The sequence below is a fragment of the Vitis riparia genome, chromosome 17 (assembly GCF_004353265.1).
Source record: "Vitis riparia cultivar Riparia Gloire de Montpellier isolate 1030 chromosome 17, EGFV_Vit.rip_1.0, whole genome shotgun sequence".
Lineage (NCBI taxonomy): Eukaryota > Viridiplantae > Streptophyta > Magnoliopsida > Vitales > Vitaceae > Vitis > Vitis riparia.
Genome location: NC_048447.1, coordinates 3,775,766 through 3,800,454, shown reverse-complemented (window position 1 = coordinate 3,800,454; position 24,689 = coordinate 3,775,766). Strand labels below are relative to the sequence as shown.

Here is a 24,689-nt window from a genome sequence, read left to right as displayed (position 1 = left end):
CCAAATGTGTATAAATAGGATGTACATATTTTATTCTAAAACAATTCAAGAAGAGCAAAATTTATTTCATGGTATCAGAGTTAGGGCTCTCTCTTACACCATAAGTTTTTTCTTTTCTTAGCCTTAATTGCTGAAACTTTCACTGCACTTGTACGGCCTTCATTGCTAGCAGTAAAACTTGTTGATGCCCATCTCCTTTGAATTTTTTGGCCAGCATAGCCTCATAAAATTTTCCCCTCTCAGAGATTTACAAAAATTATTTCTGATTTCCTCCAATATGTCCGACAGATCAGAAATCATCCAATCTTCAAACTTTGCTCCTAACCTGACTAACATTAACCCTTCTGTGGAATATCAAAATCTGCAAAATCCATTCAAACTCAATGGCTGCAATTATTTGGTGTGGTCTCAACTGGTGAGAATGTTTTTAAAGGGAAAAGGAAAATTGAGTCATCTAATTGGACCTGTCCCAAGTGAAGACAATCCAAAGTTCATTGCATGGGATGAAGAGGACTCAATGATTATGTCATGATTGTGGAATTCAATGCAACCATAGATCAATGCAACATGCATGTTCTTGATGAAGGCTTGAGATATTTGGGAGACTATTAGGCAAACATACTCCAAAGTGAGGGGTGCTGCCCACATCTATGAAATAAAGACCAAGATTGGCGCTACCAAGCAAGGTACTTTTTCTGTTACTGAATGCTATAATATCATGGAAAGCTTATGGTTAGAATCAAAGTACTATTAGAACATTAAGATGAAGTGCAGCGAAGATGTTGCCACAATGCTCAAATATGTTTAAAAGGAAAGAATATTTGATTTCTTGGCAAGTCTTAATGTGGAATATGATCAAGTCAAGATTCAGGTCCTTGGAAAGGAAGATCTAACTCCCCTAAATGAAGTCTTCTCCATCATAAGAGCAAAAGGAGGAGGAAGCAGTGTTATGCTTCACACTCCAACAACAGAAGGTTCAGCTCTTGTCCCTATGAAGCCAAACTCCAAACTACTAAACAATAATTATGGAGGAAGTGAAGTGTCTAGATCACCAATCAACAAAGATGGCTTGTGGTGTGTCTATTGCAAAAAACTGAGGCAAACCAAGGAGGCTTGTTGGAAACTCCATGGAAACCTGCAATCATTCAATAGAGGGAATGGAAATCAATATGCACCACATGGACAGAGAAATGGTCAAGCCCATATTGCTTAATCTGAAGAGAATTCCCAACCAAAAATCTCAACTTCTAATGATTCAAATGTTGGTAGATTGAATAGAGAAGAGACTGAGAGGCTCTATAGCCTTTTGACTTTAATGAATAAGCCTACCACTTCATGCTCTCTCGCCCAATCAAGTATGTATCCCATTTCTCATGTTCTTAATGCTTCAAAGAACAATAGGGTGCTGCAATTGGAGGAAATGGAGGTGGGCAATTATTCAGTTTCTTGCCGGTTCAAGAATGTTGAGGATGGGTTTTGCTGGGCGTTTTCAGGAGTTTACGGGCCCTCTGTGAAGGTGGAGAAAGAGGAGTTTCTGAGCGAATTGGGGGCCATCAAAGGGCTGTGGAACGAACCGTGGTGTGTTGCTGGCGACTTCAACATGATAAGATTCCCTATTGAGCGGAGCCGAGGAGGTCGCCTGCCCCCATCAATGCGGAGATTTACAGAAGTGATAGAGGAGTTAGAGTTAAGGGATTTACCCCTTCAGGGGGGGGTGTTCACGTGGAGTGGAGGTTTTAATAATCTCTTAAAATCGAGAATTGACCGGTTTCTTATCTCTGAAGATTGGGAAGCTCATTTTCGAGAGTGTATTCAAGGTGTTTTGGCTAGACCAGTATCAGATCATTCTCCAATTATTCTTGATGGAAGGGGGATGACGAGAGGGCCCACACCTTTCAGATTCGAGAACATGTGGCTGAAGGAGGAAGGCTTCAAAGAGGTGCTGAGGAAATGGTGGGAGAGGATCCAGATTAGTGGGACAGCCAGTTACATTTTGAGTGAGAAATTAAAGGCTTTAAAGCCGATTCTGAAAAATGGAACACAGAGGTTTTCGAACAGATTAAGGTTAAGAAGCAAGAGGCTTGGATTTCTTTGGATTTCTGGGACAAGGAAGAGAGGGTCCGCGAATTGTCCTTGGAAGAGGAAGAAGCTAGGAAGGAGGCAAGAGAGATGTATAAGAAGTGGGTCCTTTTAGAAGAAACGTCATGGAGGCAGAAGTCCAGGGAAATTTGGCTGAAAGAGGGGGATAGAAATACAAGGTTTTTTCATCAGATGGCTAATTTTCATAGAAGAAGGAATCAAATGAATAGAGTCAAAATGAACGGGAGATGGTACAATGAGGAAAGGGAGATCAAAGAGGTGGTGTGCAGGGTGTACCAGGGGCTGCTGGCAGACCCGGGGGGGTGGAAGCCCATGATAGATGCTTTGATGTTTGAAAGGTTGGAAGTGGGGGATGTGGAGGGGCTGGAGAAGCCTTTCATGGAGGAGGAGGTTTTTAGGGCTTTGTCAGGCTGTTGTGGCGAGAAAGCGCCAGGCCCTGACGGTTTTTCAATGGCTTTTTGGCAATTTTCGTGGGATTTTGTTAAAGAAGAGATCATGAACTTCTTTAGGCAATTCCATGAGACCGGGAGCTTTGTAAGAAGTTTGAATGCAACTTTCCTAGTATTGATTCCTAAGAAAGGGGGGGCAGAGGACTTGAAGGATTTTAGGCCAATTAGCTTGGTGGGAGGGTTATATAAGTGGCTAGCTAAGGTGTTGGCTAATAGAATGAAGGGTGTCTTAACCAAGGTCATCTCAACGGCCCAAAACGCTTTCGTGGAGGGACAGCAGATTATGGACGCAGTGTTGGTCGCTAATGAGGCAATTGACTCCATTGTGAAAAGCAATAGAGGGGCAATTCTCTGTAAATTAGACATTGAGAAAGCCTATGATCACGAGGATTGGGATTTTCTTTTAGCAGTGATGGAGAAGATGGGGTTTGGGGAAAGATGGTGCAGGTGGATAAAGTGGTGTCTATCCACTGTTAGGTACTCAGTTATGGTGAATGGAAGTCCTACGGGTTTTTTCCAAAGCTCAAGGGGGTTAAGGCAAGGAGACCCCTTGTCGCCGTACCTTTTTGTAGTGGTGATGGAGGCTTTCAGTGTTTTGATAAAGAAGGCAGTGGCTGGGGGGTTTTTGGCACCTTGTTTGATTCGAGGAAGAAGAGGCGAAGGGGTCCAGATATCACATTTGTTGTTTGCTGATGATACGCTAATATTTTGTGAAGCAAAGGAGGATCAGTTATTGTATATGGGCTGGTTGTTAATGTGGTTTGAGGCAATTTCAGGGTTAAGAGTAAATCTGGAGAAAAGTGAGCTGATTCCGGTTGGTAGAGTCGAGAATGTGGATGAGTTGGCTGATGAGTTTGGTTACAGGGTGGGAAAACTGCCTTCCACTTATTTAGGAATGTCGTTAGGTGCCCCGTTTAAAAGCGTTGTAGCATGGGATGGAATAGAAGAAAGATTCAGAAAGAAATTGGCTATGTGGAAGCGTCAGTACATTTCAAAAGGGGGGGGAGGATTACTCTAGTGCGTAGTACATTGGCAAATTTACCGATTTATTTTATGTCGATTTTCCAGATGCCTAGAGTGGTTAGAATCAGATTGGAGAAGATTCAAAGGGACTTTTTGTGGGGAGGCAGGGCTCTAGTGCAAAAACCACATTTAGTTAAGTGGTCAATTGTATGTTTAGACAAAAGAAGCGGAGGGTTGGGGGTTAAGAATCCTGGGGCCTTCAATAGGGCTCTCATTGGCAAATGGGTGTGGCGTTTTGCAAATGAAAGAAAGGCTCTGTGGAACCAAGTGATCAGAGGGAAATGCGGGGAGGAAAGAGGAGGGTGGCGATCTTGTGAGTCTAGGGAGGCCTACGGGTTTGGGTTGTGGAAGGCAATAAGTAAAATGGGACATCGAGTGACCCCTTTTGTTCGCTTTGTGGTGGGTGATGGTGAGAAAGTGAAGTTTTGGAAAGATAAATGGTGTGAAACCATACCTTTGAGCGAGGCTTTTCCTTCTTTATTTGCTTTAGCTTCGAACAAAGAGGCTTGGGTAAATGAAGTGTGGACAGCCGAGGGGGAATGGGGGGGAAGTTGGAACCCTTGTTTCAATAGACCTTTCAACAATTGGGAGTTGGAAGAAGTGGAAAGGCTATTTTGTTGCTTGGAGGGGAAGAAGGTTAGGGGGGATGAGGAGGATAAGGTGAAGTGGATGGCATCAAAGGATGGGGACTTCTCGGTGAAATCTTTGTATAGGACTATGCAGCCGGGGTCTCTTGCCTTTTTCCCTTCAAAAATTATATGGAACTCTTGTGTGCAGCCCAAATTGAGCTTTTTTGCATGGGAGGCTTCTTGGGGGAGAGTTCTAACCTTGGATCGCTTGCAAAAGAGAGGTTGGGTTATGGCAAATAGATGTTTTCTTTGCCATAAGAGTGAGGAGACAATTGATCACCTTCTTATCCATTGTGAAAAAACGAGGGAAGTATGGATGGTGTTCTTTTCTTTTTTTGGTGTTTCGTGGGTTTTCCCCCGTTCGGTCAAGGAAACCCTTTTAGGGTGGAGGGGGTCTTTTGTGGGAAAGAAAAGAAAGGTGGCGTGGCAATTGGGACCGTTATGCTTGTTTTGGGCTATTTGGAAGACTAGAAATTCAATTGCATTTGAGGATTGTGAGCGACATTCAAAGGCTGAAAGCATCTTTTGTGTATTTTTTGTGGTCGGAATCCAAATTGTGGATAAAAGATGGTCCTTCGACCTTAATAGATTTTATAGACCGGGTGTGTATGCGTTAAGGGAGGGGTTTTTTTGTTTTGCCTTGTCCTTTGATGTTTGGGCCCTTTTGTAAGGGGGTAAGTCCCTTTATACTGTAATTTGGTGGGTCGCTTCTTTAGTGCCTCTTTGCAATACAATCTTATACTTATTAATCAAAAAAAAAAAAAGGACTACTTGGGTCCTTGACTTAGGTGTTACTGATCTTATGACCTTTTCTTCACACTGTTTTTCTTCTTATAATCCATGTTCTGCGGATAAAAAAATTAAAGTTGTTGATGGCACACTAGCAACTGTAGTAGGCTAAGGAAATATTGCTTTAACTTCGGCCCTCACATTAAAATCCGTGTTACATGTTCAAAAACTTTCAACTAACCTTTTGTCAATTCATCAAATTACTAAAGATTTTATTTTATTTTTTTTTTTTTTTATCAAAAACGAAGAAGATTATATTAATATAAGAACAAATACAGGAGAGATAAAAGAGACAAGAGAAAGAGAAAACAACCAAGGGAAGGATGAGAGGTCCTTCCTACACAAATTGAACAAAGGATAAAACTCCCAACAAAAGAACTCTAAAAACAAAGAAAAACCCCATCAATCTTCAAACTTTTGAAACACAAACCTCAATCCAATTGAGTTGTAGAATGTTTAGAGGAACTCCTCTAAAAGCTTCAGTACAAGAAGCCCATAGAGAAGAATAAAACCGGATCAAATCCCATACAATCTCTTCCGTTCTCCCTTTATCCTCAAAGATCCTATTGTTTCTCTCTTGCCACACCATCCAAATCAAAGTAAGGCAAGCAATTTGCCAAAGTGTCTTGCCTCTTAATGAGTTTCCCAAGCCTTTAAAAGTAATAACCAAAATTACTAAAGATTTTAATTTTACAATCACCTTTTTCCCATCTCATTGTGCGATCCAGGATCGAGCCACGAGAAGAATGATTGGGCATGCTAAGGAGGAGGAGGGTTTGTACCTACTTGGATTCGGTTTTGGCAATGGTGATTGTATGCTACTTTCTCATTTTTCTAAAAAAATCTTATTAAATAAAGTACAAGTATGGTTGCATCATCTTTGTCTTGGGAAATCATCTTTTTCTTTGCTCAAAAAAATGTTTCTTTTATCATTCAACAAATTGGATGTTAGCAATTTCCATTGTGAGGTTTGTCAATTTGCTAAACATCATCGTGTTTTGTTTCCTTTACATAATACAAAATCAACATCATCATGTCCTTTATCAATGATTGTGATAAGGTGAATTGATTATACCTCATGAAAAACAAATTAGATGTTAGTTATGTGTTTCCTATCTTTCACAAAATGGTTAGCACACAATTCGAGAGTTAAAATAAAAGTCATTAGATCTGATAATGGAAAAGAGTACTTTAACTAGGTGTTATCTTCTTTTCTTGAAAAAGAAGGAATTATACACCAATATTCATGTATTAATTCCCCACAACAAAATGGTGTGGCTGAATGGAAAAATAAACATTTAGTAGCAATCACCCAAGCCTTACTTTTTAAGAAAAATATGCCTAAATTGTATTAGGGATAGGTTGTCTTAACTGCAGCTCATTTAATTAACCGACTACCCTCAAATGTGCTTGAAAATAAAACTCCATTGGACACACTCTCAAAATTTTTCCCATATTTCAATAGCTTCAACAAACTTCCTCCCAAAGTTTTTAGTTGTGCTTCATTTGTCCATGTGTATCCTCCAAATCACAACTAACTTGATCCTCGAGCTTTAAAATGTGTGTTTGAAGGATACTCTCCAACCAAAAAAAGGTTATAAATGTTATCATATTCATTCTTGAAATTTTTTTACAACCATGGATGTCACTTTTGCTAAAAATCAATCATTTTTTACTAATATTTATCTTCAAGGGAGAGTTTAGGTGAAGTTAAGTTTCTCTCTTATGGTTTGCTTGCTTTGCCTAGACTTTCTAAATCCATGCCTCTTTCACCTAAGGTCTGACCTATAGGTTCTATTTCCTTGTCACTTGGTCAAGAACCCTCGTCAAAAATGGATCAAGGGGGAGCTAATGCAATTTACATGCCACTACAAGTTTACTGTATGTCGAAACAGGCCCAACTTGATCAAATGCAAGCTCAAGAGTTTGAACCCAAGTCAGATAATGAACACACAAACTCCACTAATTTTGTTTCTAGTGTCATTTCTCCTGCTTCAAATTTATTACTCTCACCAAAAACTCATGATCAATTTGTTTAAGAACAAATATTCAGAAGTGTTTCCTTATCTCCATTTACAAATTGCCCTTGTGGAAAGCTACCAGAAAATGCACTAAACCCCTGGTCTCTAAAAACAGAAAAACAGTTTTTTATTCCTACTATCAAACTAAACTTTATTTTTCATGTTTTACAAAATGCAAGCATATTTTTTAGGCCAAAATGTGATCACTTTAACAACTGAATATGACTCCAATGACAAGTTTTCAACATGTTCTTTATTTTCATTTCCAAAAAATGAGAACATTTTTCAAAAAATAAAAATAAAAATAATCTACCAAACTGTTTTTAAACTTACTTAAACTAGCTTGACCCAAGTTTGACTCATAACAAGATTATTAAGCTCCAGCTTTACTTAGCAAGCTAAGTCAACATTATTAATCCTACATTTGAACAATTCCCAGGTCATCTCTACAAAGTTGATGAATTTTTAGGCACTTTAATTGAAAGCTATCAGAAAAGTACATGGTACGCGTTTCTTTGTAGTTGAACAGGATTTCAATGGCATTCAAATATGATTCTTGAGTTTTTAATTCTTTAATCCGTGTCAGATGCCTTTTAAATCATACTTAGTGCAGTTTATACTGTATTCTCTTAAAATAAAATATGAAAAAGGGTTGTTCTACAGTGTGACATCAACATAGGTGGTGGTGTCTAAGCCAATAATAGCATGAGAACCAGCCTATTAAACACCACCTACTTATCCAGTACCAGTACTAAACTACTTCAAGCTTAAAAGCCTTTTTTTCTGGTTGCATAAAGCTTGATTGTATTGGATCAGATCCTAATCAATCCCCAAGCAGGAATTGAACAAAACCCCCATTCTACCAAGCCAAGCTCCGCAGCTTCAAACTCTAATCATAGTTTTTGAATCAAGTCTATGTGGACCAATAATTTAGACTACAAGTCTATGACACTCCATAGGACTCGGAGCGACTTGAGTATGAAGACTATCAAACTACAGTAAAATGTTACAATCATGTTACAGTAACTTGAATTTGACATACTTCAATAGGAGAAACTATGAAACTAAAGTTTAGCAATATTAAAACTCACAATAAAGCAACAAAGGCACAACACTAAGTTACTAGAAATTCTCCCAAATACACCTAGCATACTATAGAACAACCCTAGGACAGTTGTGTGCAATCAAATATGTAGGTTAGGGCTTCACCATTTCAAGATTTAAGGATAGGAACAAGGAATAAAAAATATGGCAGTAGGAAAAGTGAAATTAAAAATAAGAAAAGAAAGATAAACAAGAAAAAAATAGAAAGCTTAAAATCTCATTACGGCCTTCTAAGATTCTCATCTAGAAGAAAGTAATGGAATCTCAGTATTGAAAATTGCAAGGAATGCAAAAAACTTAATATTATTCATCATCAATTGTTCGTTAATCTCGTTTTACATCAATTAATCTTATTTATAAGTGTTAGAAAATTCTAAAAACTTAATAAAACTATGAAAAAGTAAATCCAACTCATATTACTCATTAGAATTCTTATTCTTTTCTTAAACTATTAAGTCTTTTACCAAATGTTTAGTTCTTGAAAAAAATAAGAGAAACTGCAAAAGAAAGAAAATAAAGAGGAAAGATAGAAAGGAAAAAAAAGCAAAAGAAAATAAAAGATAGATTTAAAATTAATAAAGTATTTTTATATACTTTTTTGTACTGATTTCACTTAATTTTACTCTTCCATATTAAGATTAAATATTTAAAAATGTATTAAGTCTTTAACCAATCTTAATAAGTATTTTCATATACTTTTTTATTTCCTGTCGCTTACTCTTCTCACGAATTGGATGCCAATCTTAATAAAGTATTTTTATATACTTTTTTATACTCATTTCACTTATTTTTCCTCTTCTATATTAAGATTAAATATTTTGAAAATATATAAGTTTTTAACTAATTTTAATTATATTTTATTTTCTTTCATAGTAAACCAAATATGGGAAAATCATTTTCCTTGGTAATTTCCTAGCGTCAAATATAGCCTTAAAAAAAATTTAAAATTTATTGAAAAAAAGAAACTAATTTCCTTTTAATATACTTTATAAAGCTTCTAGTAATTAGTAATGCTTGTAAAGAAAACTTCTAGATTCTAAGAACTTAAATAGAAACTTCAAAAAAAATTATTTAGAAACTTCATTTAAGGAGAATTCTAAAACTTCCCAAATTCTAAAACCCTCCTTTATTTTCTTAAATACACCTTGAGGAGCTCATCCCTATCAACTTTCCCCCATTTGAAAGAACTTGGCTGGACAAGTTGGATGCTTGATAAAATTCATAATGGTCGATCTTCCCCACATTTGAATGAACTTGGCTTGACAAGTTGGATGCTTGATAAAATTCATAAAGGTCAGGATTGAGCTTTTGAAAATCAGTGGTTCTAATCTAAGCATTCTCAAAGTATGATTTGTTGTGTAATTTCACTCGAAATTTATGGTATCCACCTCCTTGAAGAGTTTATACAATTTGATATTCAAGGACATAATCTCATTACTTGACTTATGATGGGGTGATAGATGAATATCCATGTCCTCTAGTCTTGATGACGATAATAGGCAAAAAAATATTCCACATTAAATATTGAACTAAAACACAATTCTAAGGGAAGCTTTTGCAAATAAGCATCATCACCTAAACGCTTTATCACTTAGAACGGACCAGCTTGCTTTGAGTTAAGCTTTTGATATGCATCCAATTGAAATCTTTTTGGATGTAAACAGATCATTACTAGAAAACCTCTGGCAAACTGAACAAAATTTCAATGCATATTTGTTTCCCTTGTATAATTTTCATTTTTGGTCTTAATCTTTTCCCACACCTCTTCATGTACACTATAGATGTGTCATGCAAAAGAACCACTTTCCTTGCTGATATGAAATGAATTAGGCAACGGTATAAGATCAATGGTTGTTTAGGCTTTAATACATATGCAACTACAAAAGGAGAAAAATTGGTACTATTATTAGCAAAATTATCTAAAGCAATTCAACTTGTGGTAAGATGGGGTCTAAGGGATTACCGAAGCTATGACTAACAACTTCCATTTGGCCATTAGTTTGAGAATGGAATGAGATCCAAAATTTCAATTGAGTGCCTAATTACACCCATAAGATCTACTAGAAGTCATTCATAAATTTGACATCACGATCAGAAGTTTGGAACTCCATATAAGCTAACTACCTCTTTAAAGAACATGTAAGCCACATAAGAAGCATCCAAAGCCTTCTTAGATGGTATAATATGAGTCATCTTGGAAAATCGGTCCATCACAACAAGTATAGAATTAAAAGATGTAGTGTCCATGGTAAACAAACCCACGCTAAAGTCTTCCTAAGGACTGGTTAGAACAAGTAAGGGTGTATATAAATCAATATTTTACTTGGAACCTTTTCCTAATTGGCATGCCAAACTTTGTTTAGTAACCTTCCAATCAACCTTCTTCAGGCCAAAAGAATCGATCATCTACCAAAATAATAATTTTATCAACTTCAAAATGTCCCTCCTATATCTCCTCCATGGATTTCCCATTTCACATGATCATGTAATGAAGCCTTAGGCAAGCATAAATGATTTTTACACATCTAAGACATGGAAATCAACATGTGGTACGTTTGAACCATTCAAAAGAGAGGCATAAACAGTCCCAAAATCAGGATCACAGTCAAATCAAGTTCCCCAAATCCAATGGTAGCGGTTCACATATTTACTAAAAAGAAGTGCCATTCTACTAAGAGCATCAACTACTTTATTCTCAACTCCTGCGTAGTTCTTTAAATTGAAGGAGAGCAGTCTCCACTTTGTATGTCGATTATTAAGTTTGTTCTTGGAATTAAGGTATCGCAAGGTTTCATGATCAAAGTATAAAACAAACTATCTATCACTGAGGTAGTGTTGCCAATGTCGGATTACTTGCACCCCTACATTGAATTCAATATCATACCTTGAGTATTTCGTTTTTGCCTCACTAAAAAAGGCCACAAGGTATCCTTCCTTACTAAATGGGTGTTTGATAAAACTTAATATTTATTACTTAATGACTTAAGTTGACTTTTAAGTTAAATTGTTCTTAAGTTATTAACTTAAAACTTATTACTTTTATTTTTTACTCTTAGTGTTGTTTGGTAAAGTTAACTTCAAATTTATTCTAAATCATCAAATTGACATATTTACTTTCATTAATTTTGATTAATATTCATATTTTCACTAGTCTTAAGCACTAAATTTATTTGTTAAACATTAATATTTAAAGTATTGTAAATACATCAGATAACTACTGCAATACCTAGCAGTAATTAAATAAATAATAATTACTATTATCTTAGTACTTAACCTTAAACTTGTTTAATTAGAGGTAAAAACTAGTTTAATATTAATCATGTTTAATTATGGGTTAAACTTAGATTAAGGTTAATTATGATTAATTACTCGTTTAAGCTCGTGTATTAGATCCATGGGGGCTAATTTTAATTAAAAGAACTTGAGAGACTGATTGGTAGGTGTAAAAGCATAAAAAGTTACAAGGGGACTAAAGTGCAAGAAAACATTGGTTTGTGGCTGCCATAGGGCTTGCCACCTCATGCTTGCTTTCAACTATATATGAAAGGGCTGTTAGACCTCATTTGCAGCCCCAATCTCTGCAGAAAACTACTGGGCTTAGAGAGAGAGGTTAGAGAGAGAAAGTGAAGGAGATAAGGGGAGAAAGGAGACAAAGGTTAGTGTTTTTGCTATATAGTCCATATTGTTGTATGTTTTAATTTGACTTGAGTTTTTATGCATATACATGTGGTGATTATAAACTCTCCTACTAGGTTGTGAACTCACCCTATCCTTTTCCCTCTTAGATGCAGATCAAGAGACATTTGCTAAGGTTGATGCTTGAGCTTTACATATGATATTGATTGGATGTTGTTTTACTCATGTTGAGAGCCTTTTTTAGGCTTTTGCCTTCGTATCATAGACCGACTAAATCCTTTTGAAGAAATGATATAATCTATGTTTGTTTTTGTACACTTGTAATATGGGTTATCCTTTCTGAATCATGGGGTTTTCATACGTAGAAAGTACTATTGTATAGGTTTTCATTATGTGAAATGTATTGTACTTTATTAATTAATTGTTTCAAAGGTTTGTCACAAGGTGCATACTCTTTTATAATTGGTCGTCACATCCTTATTTTGCACAAAAAAAAAAACGACTTGAAATTCATTATTTTGTCTATCTCAGATTTTGAGAACATTAATTATGTAGTTTGAATATTAGTTAGTGAAATTGAAATCTAAGGTGTGACAATTAATTAAACATATTTATATATATATATACACACACACATATATATGATTACAAATTTTAATAATATTTCATTTTTAAATTTGATATTTCAAATTAAATGATAAAGATAAATATAAATGTATTTTTAGAGAGCCAAATTTTTGGCCCATTAATACCCATTTTTAGAGAACACATCTAGACCCTCCATTTTCGCACTTCATCTTCACCATCCATTCAAAAACAAACCCTAAAACCCATCTCTTCCTATCACCAGCCGCACCACCCCCTTTTTCCCCTTCTCTTCTTCTCCCTTTCTTCTTCTTCTTCTTCTCTTCCCCCTTTTCCTTTCTTTCTTTCCCTCCCTCTCTCTCACCATACCTATGCCTACCCTTACCACCGGGCACCTCGCCGTTGGCAACTGCTCCCATGACTGCTAGTCACCGGCCAGCAGCCATCCCATCCCCACCATCTCACTATCTCTCTCTCTCATGGAAAAAAAAATATACATGCAGTGAACCATTTGATTCACTAGGAATCGGCTGGTTCACTGATCCGACTACCAATTCTGACAGTTTGAGGCCGATTTAATAGGCTTCTAGCTCAAAAGGGTGGATTGGACCAAAAAGGTCACTGACTGACGATTGGACCGGCCGATCCAATTTGGTTTTTAAAACATTGGTGACAACTACAAAAATATTACTATAAAAGATGAGTTGTGAATGTAGAATCATTATTGTAAAATATACTACCACTAAACATGGATAAATGAAATAAAAGATATTTAAGATTAAGAATAAGTAAACTATTTTGATTTACTTAAAGTTATGTTTTACTTTAAGTCGCAATATTAATTTAATTTGTCGAACCTGTTTAATCTACTTAATGACTTAAATTAAGTCATTATGTTATTAATACCAAACACATTCTAAGAATTGTTTCAATCTCCAAGTAAAAGAGTGTACAAAAATATATAAAATAGGGAAGAAATGGCTGGAAAAATACAACATGCAACAAAAATTCATATGCATGCAATTCTTCAATTTAAAAAATCACATAATTGAGATAATGTGCTCATGTGGAAGAAATGGTATAATTTAATCGTATAAGTCAAACATGTTTAATCTACTTAATAACTTAATCTAAGTCATTAAGTTGACTTATCAAACACCCTCTAAGAATTGCTTCAATCTTCAGGTAAAAGAGAGTATACAAAAATATATAAAATAGGGAAGAACTAGCTGGAAAAATACAACATACAAGAAAAGTTCATATGCACGCAATTCTTCAATTTAAAGAATCACATAATTGAGATAAGGTGCTTGTGTGGAAGAAATGGTATAATTTAATCATATAACAGGTACAGAAACTGATAACTGAAAAATAAGTTGTTGAACAACAAACCTGATGCAGATGGTGACTTAATTCCCAACAGAGACACACTGAAAAAATTCCAACATAAAATATGATCTGTTCAAGAATGAAATTTCCCATTTTAATATGACTCCCAAACTGATCTTGCAGAAATAGTATCAGCACACCCGAAAATATGTATGCTGCAGCAGAAAGCTTTACAGCTTGTCCAATAGCTGAAGGGAGACCCATTTTGAAGCTAAAGAAAAGGGGACGCTGTAAAGATAAGCGAGTAAAATCAGTGATAACGAGTAAAAAGGGACAGCACAATGAGCATATTATAACACATGAAATTACAATTCTGAATGACAAACTCCAGCAGATTCATGTACAATAATGATATATTCAACATGTAAAAATGAATGTGGTCAGATCAAGCTCCACACCATAAGCTCAGAAACACAATACAAAGTAGAACCATAAATTTTGGTTTCATAATCATACAGTATGAGAGTTTCAATGACAGCATCATGATACAAAATAGATAGTATCCGACACAAGCAGCAGGTTCAAGATTGGATAGACCTTAATAAATGAGACACACAACATGTGTCACATCCAAGTAATAGGATAATTAACGTCTAGTTCCAAACAATAAATTTCCTAGGAGGGAGAATTCAATAATCAAACTCAATTATGCTATCAATTTGTATGCTCAGAACCATTTTTTAATTCTATTGAATTGCTCAATTATAATGATGGGCGCATAAATCAAATCATTCAAACTCTTTTTTCCTGAAAGAACAAATTTATTGCATTAAAAATCGAAGTAAAAGAAGGATGGGATATCCTTGAAAGTGAACACAATAAGCCAGAGGATAGAACCACCATAAAATAAATAAATAAATAAATAAAACCAAGAAGAACAAAGAACCTCTTAATGAGGCATAAATCCATGAACTCCTCTAACAGCGAAGCATCTCACTAAGTGGTTAACAGAGAAGATTCAGCATAAGCATCCCAGCTCTTCACATACTACATTCAGGTCCTTACCTCCTTCAATGATTAGTTTGTGTTCCATTCCATAATGTACTACAATTTGAAATATAGCATGTTTCCAATATTCTATTTCCTGCTTCAACGAAAGAAAAGAAAAGTCTTCATCTGCTTCTTCAAGATCGTCAACACCTACGGACCTAATTTCATTGGATGAATCATCACTTTCATCATTATTCATTATTGTCATATTTTGTCCTAGAATTGATGTGCAAATTTCTACTAGGACATTTTCATGCAATGTCCCCTTTCTCTCCATTTATAACAATAGTATTTGTTTGTGTATTATTTTTAGGTTGGTAAATTTGTTCCATTTCTGACTAACTATGATGCATTTGCTTCCTTGGCTCTTATTGACTAAGACAACTTTGGGCTTCAACAAAATTGATCTTGGGATATTTAAATTCATCAATTTTGAGGTATGTATGCATGTTTGGTTTGGTAAAGCTTTTGAAATGATAAGTTTATAAAAATGTGTTGAAAAGGTAATTGAAAATAGTTTCGAACGTTGCAAATTGGAGAGAGAAAAGGGGAAAGTGTTCAAACATCCCCCCTTGGGGTTCAAATGTCTGACTTGTTCCTGTTGTTGCCTAATTTTTTTTAACTCAAATTCTCTTATTTTGGGAAGTTTTAAAAGTAGGAAACTCTCCATTATGATGAGTTAGTTTTTTCCAAGTATAAATAGACTTGTTTTGAAGAAAAAGGAAGAGAACCCTATGTGAGCAATTGTCATCTCCAAAGCTTGAACCTCCATCTCTTAACACTTTCCAAGCAATCTAGAAAGCACCCATGGCTTCAATAAAGGTCTGGACTCAAACTACTTCAACTTTAATAAGGGCTTTGAGGGCTCCACTAAGGAGCACAAGGAAGTGTTGCACCAAGGACATGGAAGATAGGTGTGGGTACTATCAATCTAAGACCCTAGGGAATAGGCGCATTCGATCAAGCAAATATGTGTACCATCTTCTCATATTTAATGGATTATCTATGATCAATAAACCACCCTATGGTTTTTTTACACCTAGTTGGTTGCTAGGTGGTTGTTTCCACATTATATCATATGTTCATTTGCATGATTGAATTTACGGATATATGCATGGGATTGATGCACTCTCAATAAATAATTAAACTAAAGGGACAACCAAAAGTTGGGAATAAAGGTTGAAATTGAGATTAATTTAGGGACTACCAATTCACAAACCCAACCCCCCCCCCCCCCTCCCTCTTCTTTTTTCTATTTCCTTCTCTTTCTAGGTAGTTTTATCACATACAGACTACAAAGTTTGTTTCAGTATTTGTTGCCTATCCCTCAATCATTTCATTATTAGCTCTAAAACCAATATGCATTATGATTGTTCTTGTTGCTCTTTAATTTTCATTATATTTTCTTGTAGTTATCACCATAACTTAGGAAGAAAACATTCCTTTTAAGGGTTATGTTAGATTATTTCTCCTTTCAAAGCCAATTGGAACAACTCATCAACATTGCAATCTCCGCATAAGTTTTTGACAACAAACCCTTCTCCCCTAAAGGAGCCATTGAACCACCGAGTCTAGAAATCTTACCAAGGAGACGACTCCAAGGTCTCACAACTTCTCTGCTAGAATGTTCTAGCCACCAAACAAACCCCTCCCTTCTAGGAATATAATGCAGTACCTCTTAGACTCAAGATCACAAACTGAACAGAGAAGGAACCTTCCCACCTCATTTGAATGTCGCTCCAATCTATAACCCCTCCCAATCAAGAACCCACCTTCTATTTCCATTATCCCTATAAAAAGCCTCAACTCCATCTAACAAGCGACTTAAACTAACTTCCCCAAACCTAATCCATGAAGTGATTCCTCTACATCTCTCCCAGATGCACCCCCTCAACTTTCCACCCACCTCCTCAACCTACAACTCAAAAGACTTGGACTCTACAGCAAACCAACTCCTTCCACATCTTAAAGCTTCACTCATCCTCACTTTCTATCAAAAGACTTTGGTTGTGTTTAATTCAAGAAAGAAATGTCTATCAAAAAAATAAGAAAAATTCAAGAATCTAGGAGGCATATTTGAACCTAACCATTTATCCTCATCCCTCCCAAACAAATGACCCTTATCCTTAGTGCCACCAGTTGCTAGTTTGGAAATGTAGCCAAATACTAAGTATTGCAAGGATCAACGGCTTGTAGTTCTTTGACTATAGGCTTCCAAATTATGAACCTTCTCCATAATCATATAAAGAAAATCATCAAGTAATCAATCTATGAACTTTCTCCTAAAATTCAATCACTTCTAGTTGTCATAGAGCTATTCCAAGATCTTTAGACCCTGTTTGGCAACTATTTTTTAATACAATTTTTTACTCTCCAAAACAAAAAAAATAGGAAAACACGTATGACAACTAGAAAACAAAAATAGTTTGTTATTCTTAAAAACAAAAAGCATAGTGTTTTCAGATATCTTTTTTTTATATATATATATATAGGTAAATTTTGGTCCCCATTGGAACTTGAACCTGGAACCTCCTGCAAACCCTCCCCATCCCTTTACCACTTGAATCAGGCCTTAAGGGATTTTCAAATAACATCTTTTAATTGTTTTCATTTGCCCTTTGGGGGTTATTTTAAAAAATAATTATACAAGCATGGAGAATGATTAAAAATAAAGCACTATAGATAAAAGTTATTTAAAACATATTTAAAAATATAGAAAACAAGTTAAGAACATTTCAGGTTCTCAAACAAACTTTCATTCTATAAAATGTCAGATAATAGTTCTTAAAAATTGTTCTCAACAATTGTTTTTCAAAAACATTTCCCAAATAGAGCCTTAGATTTCTAACATAAAAGATCAAAGAAGATAAAAGAAAAGAAAGAAAAGAAATCATTGGCAATCACTTTAAGGATCATAATCAATACATAAAGTTTATTAAGAAACCAAACTTAAGGAGAAGTCAATCACACCCTCAAAGGAAGCATAATAGATGCTGAAAACTTTTATTACAATTCCAATTCTTTACTTTGAAAGACTACATAGGTGTGTGTCTGTGTGTGTGTATATATATATATATATAAACTCTTATAAGTCTCTTTAGTCTTCCCTAAGGAGACAACTTTCTAATTCCTTTTCTTTCCTTATAAAAATAGGGAAAGATATAAGAAGGAAACATTATCTAAAACCTAAAAAAGTAGAAACCTTCCTAATATAACAAGAAGATTAAAAAAAATAGAAAGTTGTCAATAGTAAACCGCTTACTAAAATAGAAACTCAACAAATTAAAAAGAGAAACTTAACAAAAAACCTCAATTTAACCTAAACTAAGGTGGAGTTTGATTAATTTTTTGTTCAATAGGTCTCTATCTGGAATCTAAATAGAAATTGATACAAAAGTCTCATTCAAATTTTATATTTTTAATAAAAAGTTAAAAAAATTTACTTTTTCCAAAATAAGGCTTAACTTAAAAAACAAACAATACTAAAACATTTTTAACACTATTAAGCCTTAAATACATATTTATAGTATAGCAAGTCCCAAAGAGGAACCTAAATCATTATTGGTGTCCCAAATCAAGACTTAGGCATGAAACTAAGCCTTTCTCTTTCTCCAAAGAATGTTTCTAACATTCTTCCTCATCTGGATCCAAGCTAACCCAACAAATATGTGGAATCTATACCATAAATCCATCACTTTCAAACAATGAAGAAAGAGATGATCCACTCACTATCCACTACCCAAGCACATTACAAAAGAGTTTCAGCAGAGGGCACTATAAGGTCTTCTCAATTATAGTGAATAAACCTTCCTATTAGCCAAAAAGCAAAGCAGAAAAACAAGCGTTAGGTGAATCTTTACATCTCAAAATCAAGTTGACCAACAAAAAGGAAAATTGTTTCTCAAATAAGGTCAAAGCAAAAAAGAAACAAGTGGACAATAAACCTTAGAGGGACAAAAACCTAACTTTAATATGAGAAAATGAGACAAATAAACTGACAATAATTATTTGGAAAAAGTTCAATTTCTAGGAAATAAAGGGATAGGAGTGATCTAGAATGAAAGGGAGGGCTGAATCTCCATATTTGGCAAATGGAGATTAGGAAAAAAGTGAAAAGATTATTACTCCACCATAAGTCTTCCAAGGAAAGAGTCTTGGCACCCTCTCAAACCTAGATTTAAATGACAACAAACAACAAAAAAAAAGGGGAGGGGGAACATTAGGTCATTGCTTCCTAAAGGTGAAAATGCATCCACCTAACTCAAATGTCAGCATTATAGCCATTAAAGTGTATCCCATAAATGCTTCAATAACCTTATGCTAAAGAGCATAACCCTATGCTAAAGAGCATCCTTTTTCCTAAAAAACCTCGATAGCCACTTATCGAAGAGGGTTTTATTTCCCAAAGAAATTCTATCTAGACTAGATCCACCTTCACCTTTTAGCTTATCGACTAACACAAACCTATCAAGTGGTTTTCTCCCCTTACCCAAACCCTACGCTCAACCAAAAACAATCTTATTGAAATCCCCCAACTATGAATGAATCTTTAATTGAAATCTTGAATGCAGAATATATATGTATATATGTATATGTATGTATGGGAATACAAACCCATCAAGATTGTAAAAAAGGTTATTCTTCTGCACAATAATTTTTTTTTTGATCAATAAGTATAAGATTGTATTGCTAAGAGGTGCTAAAGAAGCGACCCACCGAATTACAGTATAAAGGAACTTACCCCCTTACAAAAGGGCCCAAACATCAAAGGACAAGGCAAAATAAAAAAACCTCTCCCTTAACGCATATACACCCAATCTATAAAATCTATTAAGGTAGAAGGACCATATTTTATCCACAATTTGGTTTCCGACCACAAATACACAAGAGATACTTTCAGCCTTTGAATGGACAGCCCACAATCCTCAAATGCAATTGAATTTCTAGCCTTCCAAATAACCCAAAACAAGCATAACGGTCCCAATTGCCACGCCACCTTCCTTTTCTTTCCCACAAAAGAACCCCTCCACCCTAAATGGGTTTCCTTGACCGAATGGGGGAAAACCCACAAAACGCCAAAAAAGGAAAGGAACACCATCCATACTTCCCTCGTCTTTTCACAATGGATAAGAAGGTGGTCAATTGTCTCCTCACTCTTATGGCAAAGAAAACATCTATTTTTCATAACCCAACCTCTCTTTTGCAAGCGATCCAAGGTTAGAACTCTCCCCCAGGAAGCCTCCCACGCAAAAAAGCTCAATTTGGGCTGCACACAAGAGTTCCATATAATTTTTGAAGGGAAGAAAGCAAGAGACCCCGGCTGCATGGTCCTATACAAAGATTTCACCGAGAAATCCCCATCCTTTGATGCCATCCACTTCACCGTATCCTCCTCATCCCCCCCCCCCCCCCCCCCCCCCTAACCTTCTTCCCCTCCAAGCAACAAAATAGCCTTTCCACTTCTTCCAACTCTCAATCGTTGAAAGGTCTATTGAAAAAAGGGTTCCAACTTCCCCCCCATTCCCCCTCGGCTGTCCACACTTCATTTACCCAAGCCTCTTTGTTCGAAGCTAAAGCAAATAAAGAAGGAAAAGTCTCGCTCAAAGGGATGATTTCACACCATTTGTCTTTCCAAAACTTCACTTTCTCGCCATCACCCACCACAAAGCCAACAAAAGGGGTCACTTGATGTCCCATTTTAATTATTGCCTTCCACAAACCAAACCCGTAGGCCTCCCTAGATTCACAAGATCTCCACCCTCCTCTTTCCTCCCCGTATTTCCCTCTGATCACTTGGTTCCAAAGAGCCTTTCTTTCATTTGCAAAATGCCAAACCCATCTGCCAAGGAGAGCCCTATTGAAGGCCCCAAGACTCTTAACCCCCAACCCTCCGCTTCTTTTGTCTGAACACGCAATTGACCATCTGCACAATAATAAGTAGCCTTTCTTCCACTCATCCAGTCTTTTAGAAATCCCTCTAACACAAGTCCTTGAAAATAAGGATTTTGGAGTTCCCACTAAAGGGATATGCCATCCTACAACCTAGGCATGCAGCTAGCTACTAACCAATGAAGAGTGTTAGAGTTGACACAAATGCCAAAAATGGTGTTTTTCCTAAGGATTGAAAGTTGATAACGTTACTCAACTCTAGATCTAAATAACAATCTTATCATCTACAAATTGCAATAGGACACCTTGACACAATCTCTTCCCACAAGAAATCCTCCCAATAGACCTCTATCATCAACAATGATCATTAATACACAACACATCTGCCACAATCATAAAAAGAAAAAAAGAGAATGGGTCAACATATATAAGCCAACTTTTTGGCCTTTACTAACCTTTAGCACAACAATTGTCTAAGATTGCAAAGGTAACCTAGGCCGACCACCCCAAATCCATGGCCTCCAATCAGATGAAATCCTTATCTATCTAAAGAATGATCCAGAAAATCTCAATTAAAACTCCCTTAATCCTTTTTAAAATCAAATTTGAACACATTGTCCCCTCTCTCAAGCAAGTTTTTCATCCATAAATCCCATTCGCAATAAGGAATACATTCAAAATCTGCCTATCTCCCACAAGAGCTTCATAAAGGAATGAAACCATCTCATGTTACTGTCTGAAAACACTTAAAATGAGCTTTTGCAACTATATCATAAAGACTGCTTACCAATCTGAGGGGTCTGAAGTGGGCAATAGCAATGGTAGAAGCTTTCTTAGGAACCAGGGAGATCAAAGACACTCACACAAAAACTTTGTTCCATAGAACTACCTTTTTTTTTTCCAGAAATACTTCCTCTAAAAGAAAACATTGTGCACATATTCTCAGGATCCAAGAATCCTGAAGCTAAATTCAATATTAGGCATAAAGGGAATTTAAAACCATAGATGCAAAGCAAGAAATAACGCCATTTTAGTGTCATTTCCATTTTCGTCACACTCTGTTGATTCCTAAATGTAGTTCCACAGGAAAAAGGAATTCCAGAAATACTTCCATAGTACATAAACATACCCTTAATTTTCTCGGCAACAGAAGAGGGGGGGAAAGCATCAAAAGAGAGCTAAAGAACACAGACCTGAATGATAGGAAACTCCAAAACCCAGCGCCGCTTGAACACATAATAAATCCCATAAACCAAGCCAAATCCAAAACCCCTCAACCCCACCACCGCCACTCCACCACACGACTCAGACTTGCACAGAGACACCAGCGCCACCGTGCCGGCCAGTGCCGCCTCCAGCAAAAACCCGAACAGACCCAGGAAAACCCTGGCCCGGCGGAGAAAGCCTTGGGGCTGAGACTGGCCGGAGAAGAGAAAGCGGATGAGGGCGAGGGCGAGGTCGTAAGGGGAAGAGGGACGGTCGTAGTAGGGAGAGGAGATGAAGGAGAGGGAGGCGGAGAAGAGTAGGAGGGAGAGGTGGAAGGTGAGGAAGGAAAGGCAGGTGAGGAGGGAAGGTAGTGAAACGATGCCATTTTGAGAGAGAGTGGTCGTGAAGAGGATGAAGATGATAGTAGAGTGGATTGATTGCCATATGAGAAACCCTAGGAAGCGTTTCTTCACAATGTCCGTCGTTGATTTCATTTTCTGTTTTTGGGTATTTGACCTTGCGATTGTTCCTGGCTTTATTGCCGGGAAGAGAAAGAGAAAGGCACGTAGGCTCCGAGTCCCAATTCTTGTAGTATAGATTCATTAGCCATGGTGTGTGCTAGGCGGGAAGATGAAGGGCTGGGGCCATCGAGTCCCAACTTTCCCATTAAGTTAAAAATGCATTTAAAAAAAAAAAAAAGCAATGAGAAAGAAAGAATTGATCAAGCAAAATAACATTCACCAAGCCAGAATGCCAATATAATTGACTGAAAATTAAACTACCCATTTTCTGAAAAAATAAAAAGAAAATAAAAAAGGACTCCCATGGGGGTTGGTACTAAATTCTTCCTTCACCACAGCATTAATTGCTTTCTTTCTCAACGAATAAATTCATAAAAGACAATAGTGAAGAAAAAAAAAGTGAAATCTTGTTTAAGACACCATTTCGATATAACTATTTTTCAACCACCATTTTAGGTGCTAAGTTGTCTAAATACATAAACAACTTGTCCATTTCATCATCCAAGAACAATTGGCAACAAATAGCAATAACTACACATAAATCCATGTGAATCAACCTATGTACTTATCCAAAACTTAATAGAAATAATGCGTCAACTAATTGTAGCCATAAATATTATATGCCTATGTACAATTATCTTCATCTCGCAAATCAGTCTAAAATCATTTCAACTAACAATGGTTACAATAATACATACTATGTATAATAAGCACCAACTAGCAATTGAGTGCAAAATAACTTATATGTACAATACAACATATAAAATAATCAATGTGTCTCACATAACAAAACCTTCTATTGTCGTAGTTGTCTATCAAATGCATTCAACTCTAACGAATTAGGACTCTCACATGCTACCCAACATTCTCATCTTTGTTCACCCATGTCCTTAATCATGTTCTCACTCTCCATCTGGAACTATAGGAATGACTTATACTTGCATAATCCTCTCATCACTAAAAGTATGATCTGATGATTGTGATGACACAATCAAAGGGGCTCCTAGTATGGCTCTTCGATGTTGAATGGTAACTCTAATAATGTAGGTGTAATAGGAAGTACTTCACTCTACATGTTGGAATCCTCTTGAGGTGGTCGGCTAATATATAGTTATGTCACCCTCTCCTCATAAAATGAAGACTTTGATTAAGATTGTAATGAAGTTATTGTTTGTTGATATGATCCATGTGCAATTGGCAACTCGCTATAAGGAATGTTTGCATGCAATGTACATGATGATGATATGTCCACATTGCGGCCCCCTTAGTTATAGGTTATGCCTCCACTTGCATGTATCCTTTTAAGTTGAGATCGAAGTGTGTCATAGCAAAAGTGGTTGATCCATGTAGTCAATCCATCTCATGTATAGCTACTAATGAAGAGGTGCATAACTAGATAATATCACAATAGGTGGTGTTAGGATAGAACCCTTAAAAACGTGTTATGATGTAATAAACATGTGGATTTTTATTATTTATTTAACAAAGTTCCAATTCACTTTTATCTATTCTATTTCCATGCATTATACCTTGTAAGCACTCTTATCTGCATCTTTTGCATTGTACACGACTTGGGTGCATTAGAGTAACACGAAAGATTCAAGTTATAGGTTTCTTGCAAATAGATAACTTGTTCACAATCGGTTCGTGGGTCTAGACAACCCTTTAATAGTTGTAGTGCACCATTTCCTAATTAGACAGATGACTGGTCTTGGCCATTAAAATGGGTCTTCCCATGGTGAGTGTACTAGTGTACGATTACACATTGAATAGGACCTATAGTAAGTCATAACTTAAGGCTATCAAGTAGTCATGACTTCATCAAACTACTCTATTATATTATCTCTCACCCACAAAAGAATATTGTGCTTGTACTAAAGTTAGTAGTGGTTTTGACTAACGAGTGAGATTGTAAGTTGATCATATATTCCTTATGGATTGATTTACTATTGATGGAACTCAATAGCAATAGGTATTATTAATAAAGACACCATGATATCTCATGGGAGTGTTTCCTTAGGTGATTCTAAGGAGACATTTTCATATAAATTATGGTCATAGTAGCTTCTTAAGTGGAACTTGGCATTGGCTCTTGGGGAGCCAAGACATACCAATTGAACATACAATATGATGATTTGTAACTCAAGGATAGTGGAGGTAGTATTGAAAGGCACATAGTTTTCACCTTGTTAGATTATGAATATCAGTTCATAAGGGGATTGAATGCAATGTATAATAGGTTACATGCTCGAACACATAGTGTCTCGTTGTCATTTACATAGGATACTAGAGTTTAGTTGATTCTCTATATTGAGATGTTGAATCAACTTTAAAATTGGATTTTGAGAGAGCCAATAC

At 36.1% G+C, this 24,689-nt stretch overlaps 1 protein-coding gene across 2 annotated transcripts in view; it reads right to left on the bottom strand.

Annotated features, from left to right (window-relative positions):
* The window catches only part of LOC117904693, a 29,050-nt gene extending 6,564 nt beyond the window's left edge, over positions 1 to 22,486 (bottom strand). For both annotated transcript variants that reach the window (XR_004649613.1, XM_034817438.1), the window contains exons 1-2: positions 21,798 to 22,486; positions 13,729 to 13,953 (exon numbers count right to left, since the gene is read on the bottom strand). Coding sequence is in view for 1 of the 2 variants with exons in the window: in XM_034817438.1 (XP_034673329.1) it covers positions 13,729 to 13,953; positions 21,798 to 22,304 (732 nt within the window). In the remaining variant the exon portion in view is untranslated. The remainder of the gene's footprint in view (positions 1 to 13,728; positions 13,954 to 21,797) is intronic.
* Between the last annotated feature and the right edge of the window lie 2,203 nt (positions 22,487 to 24,689).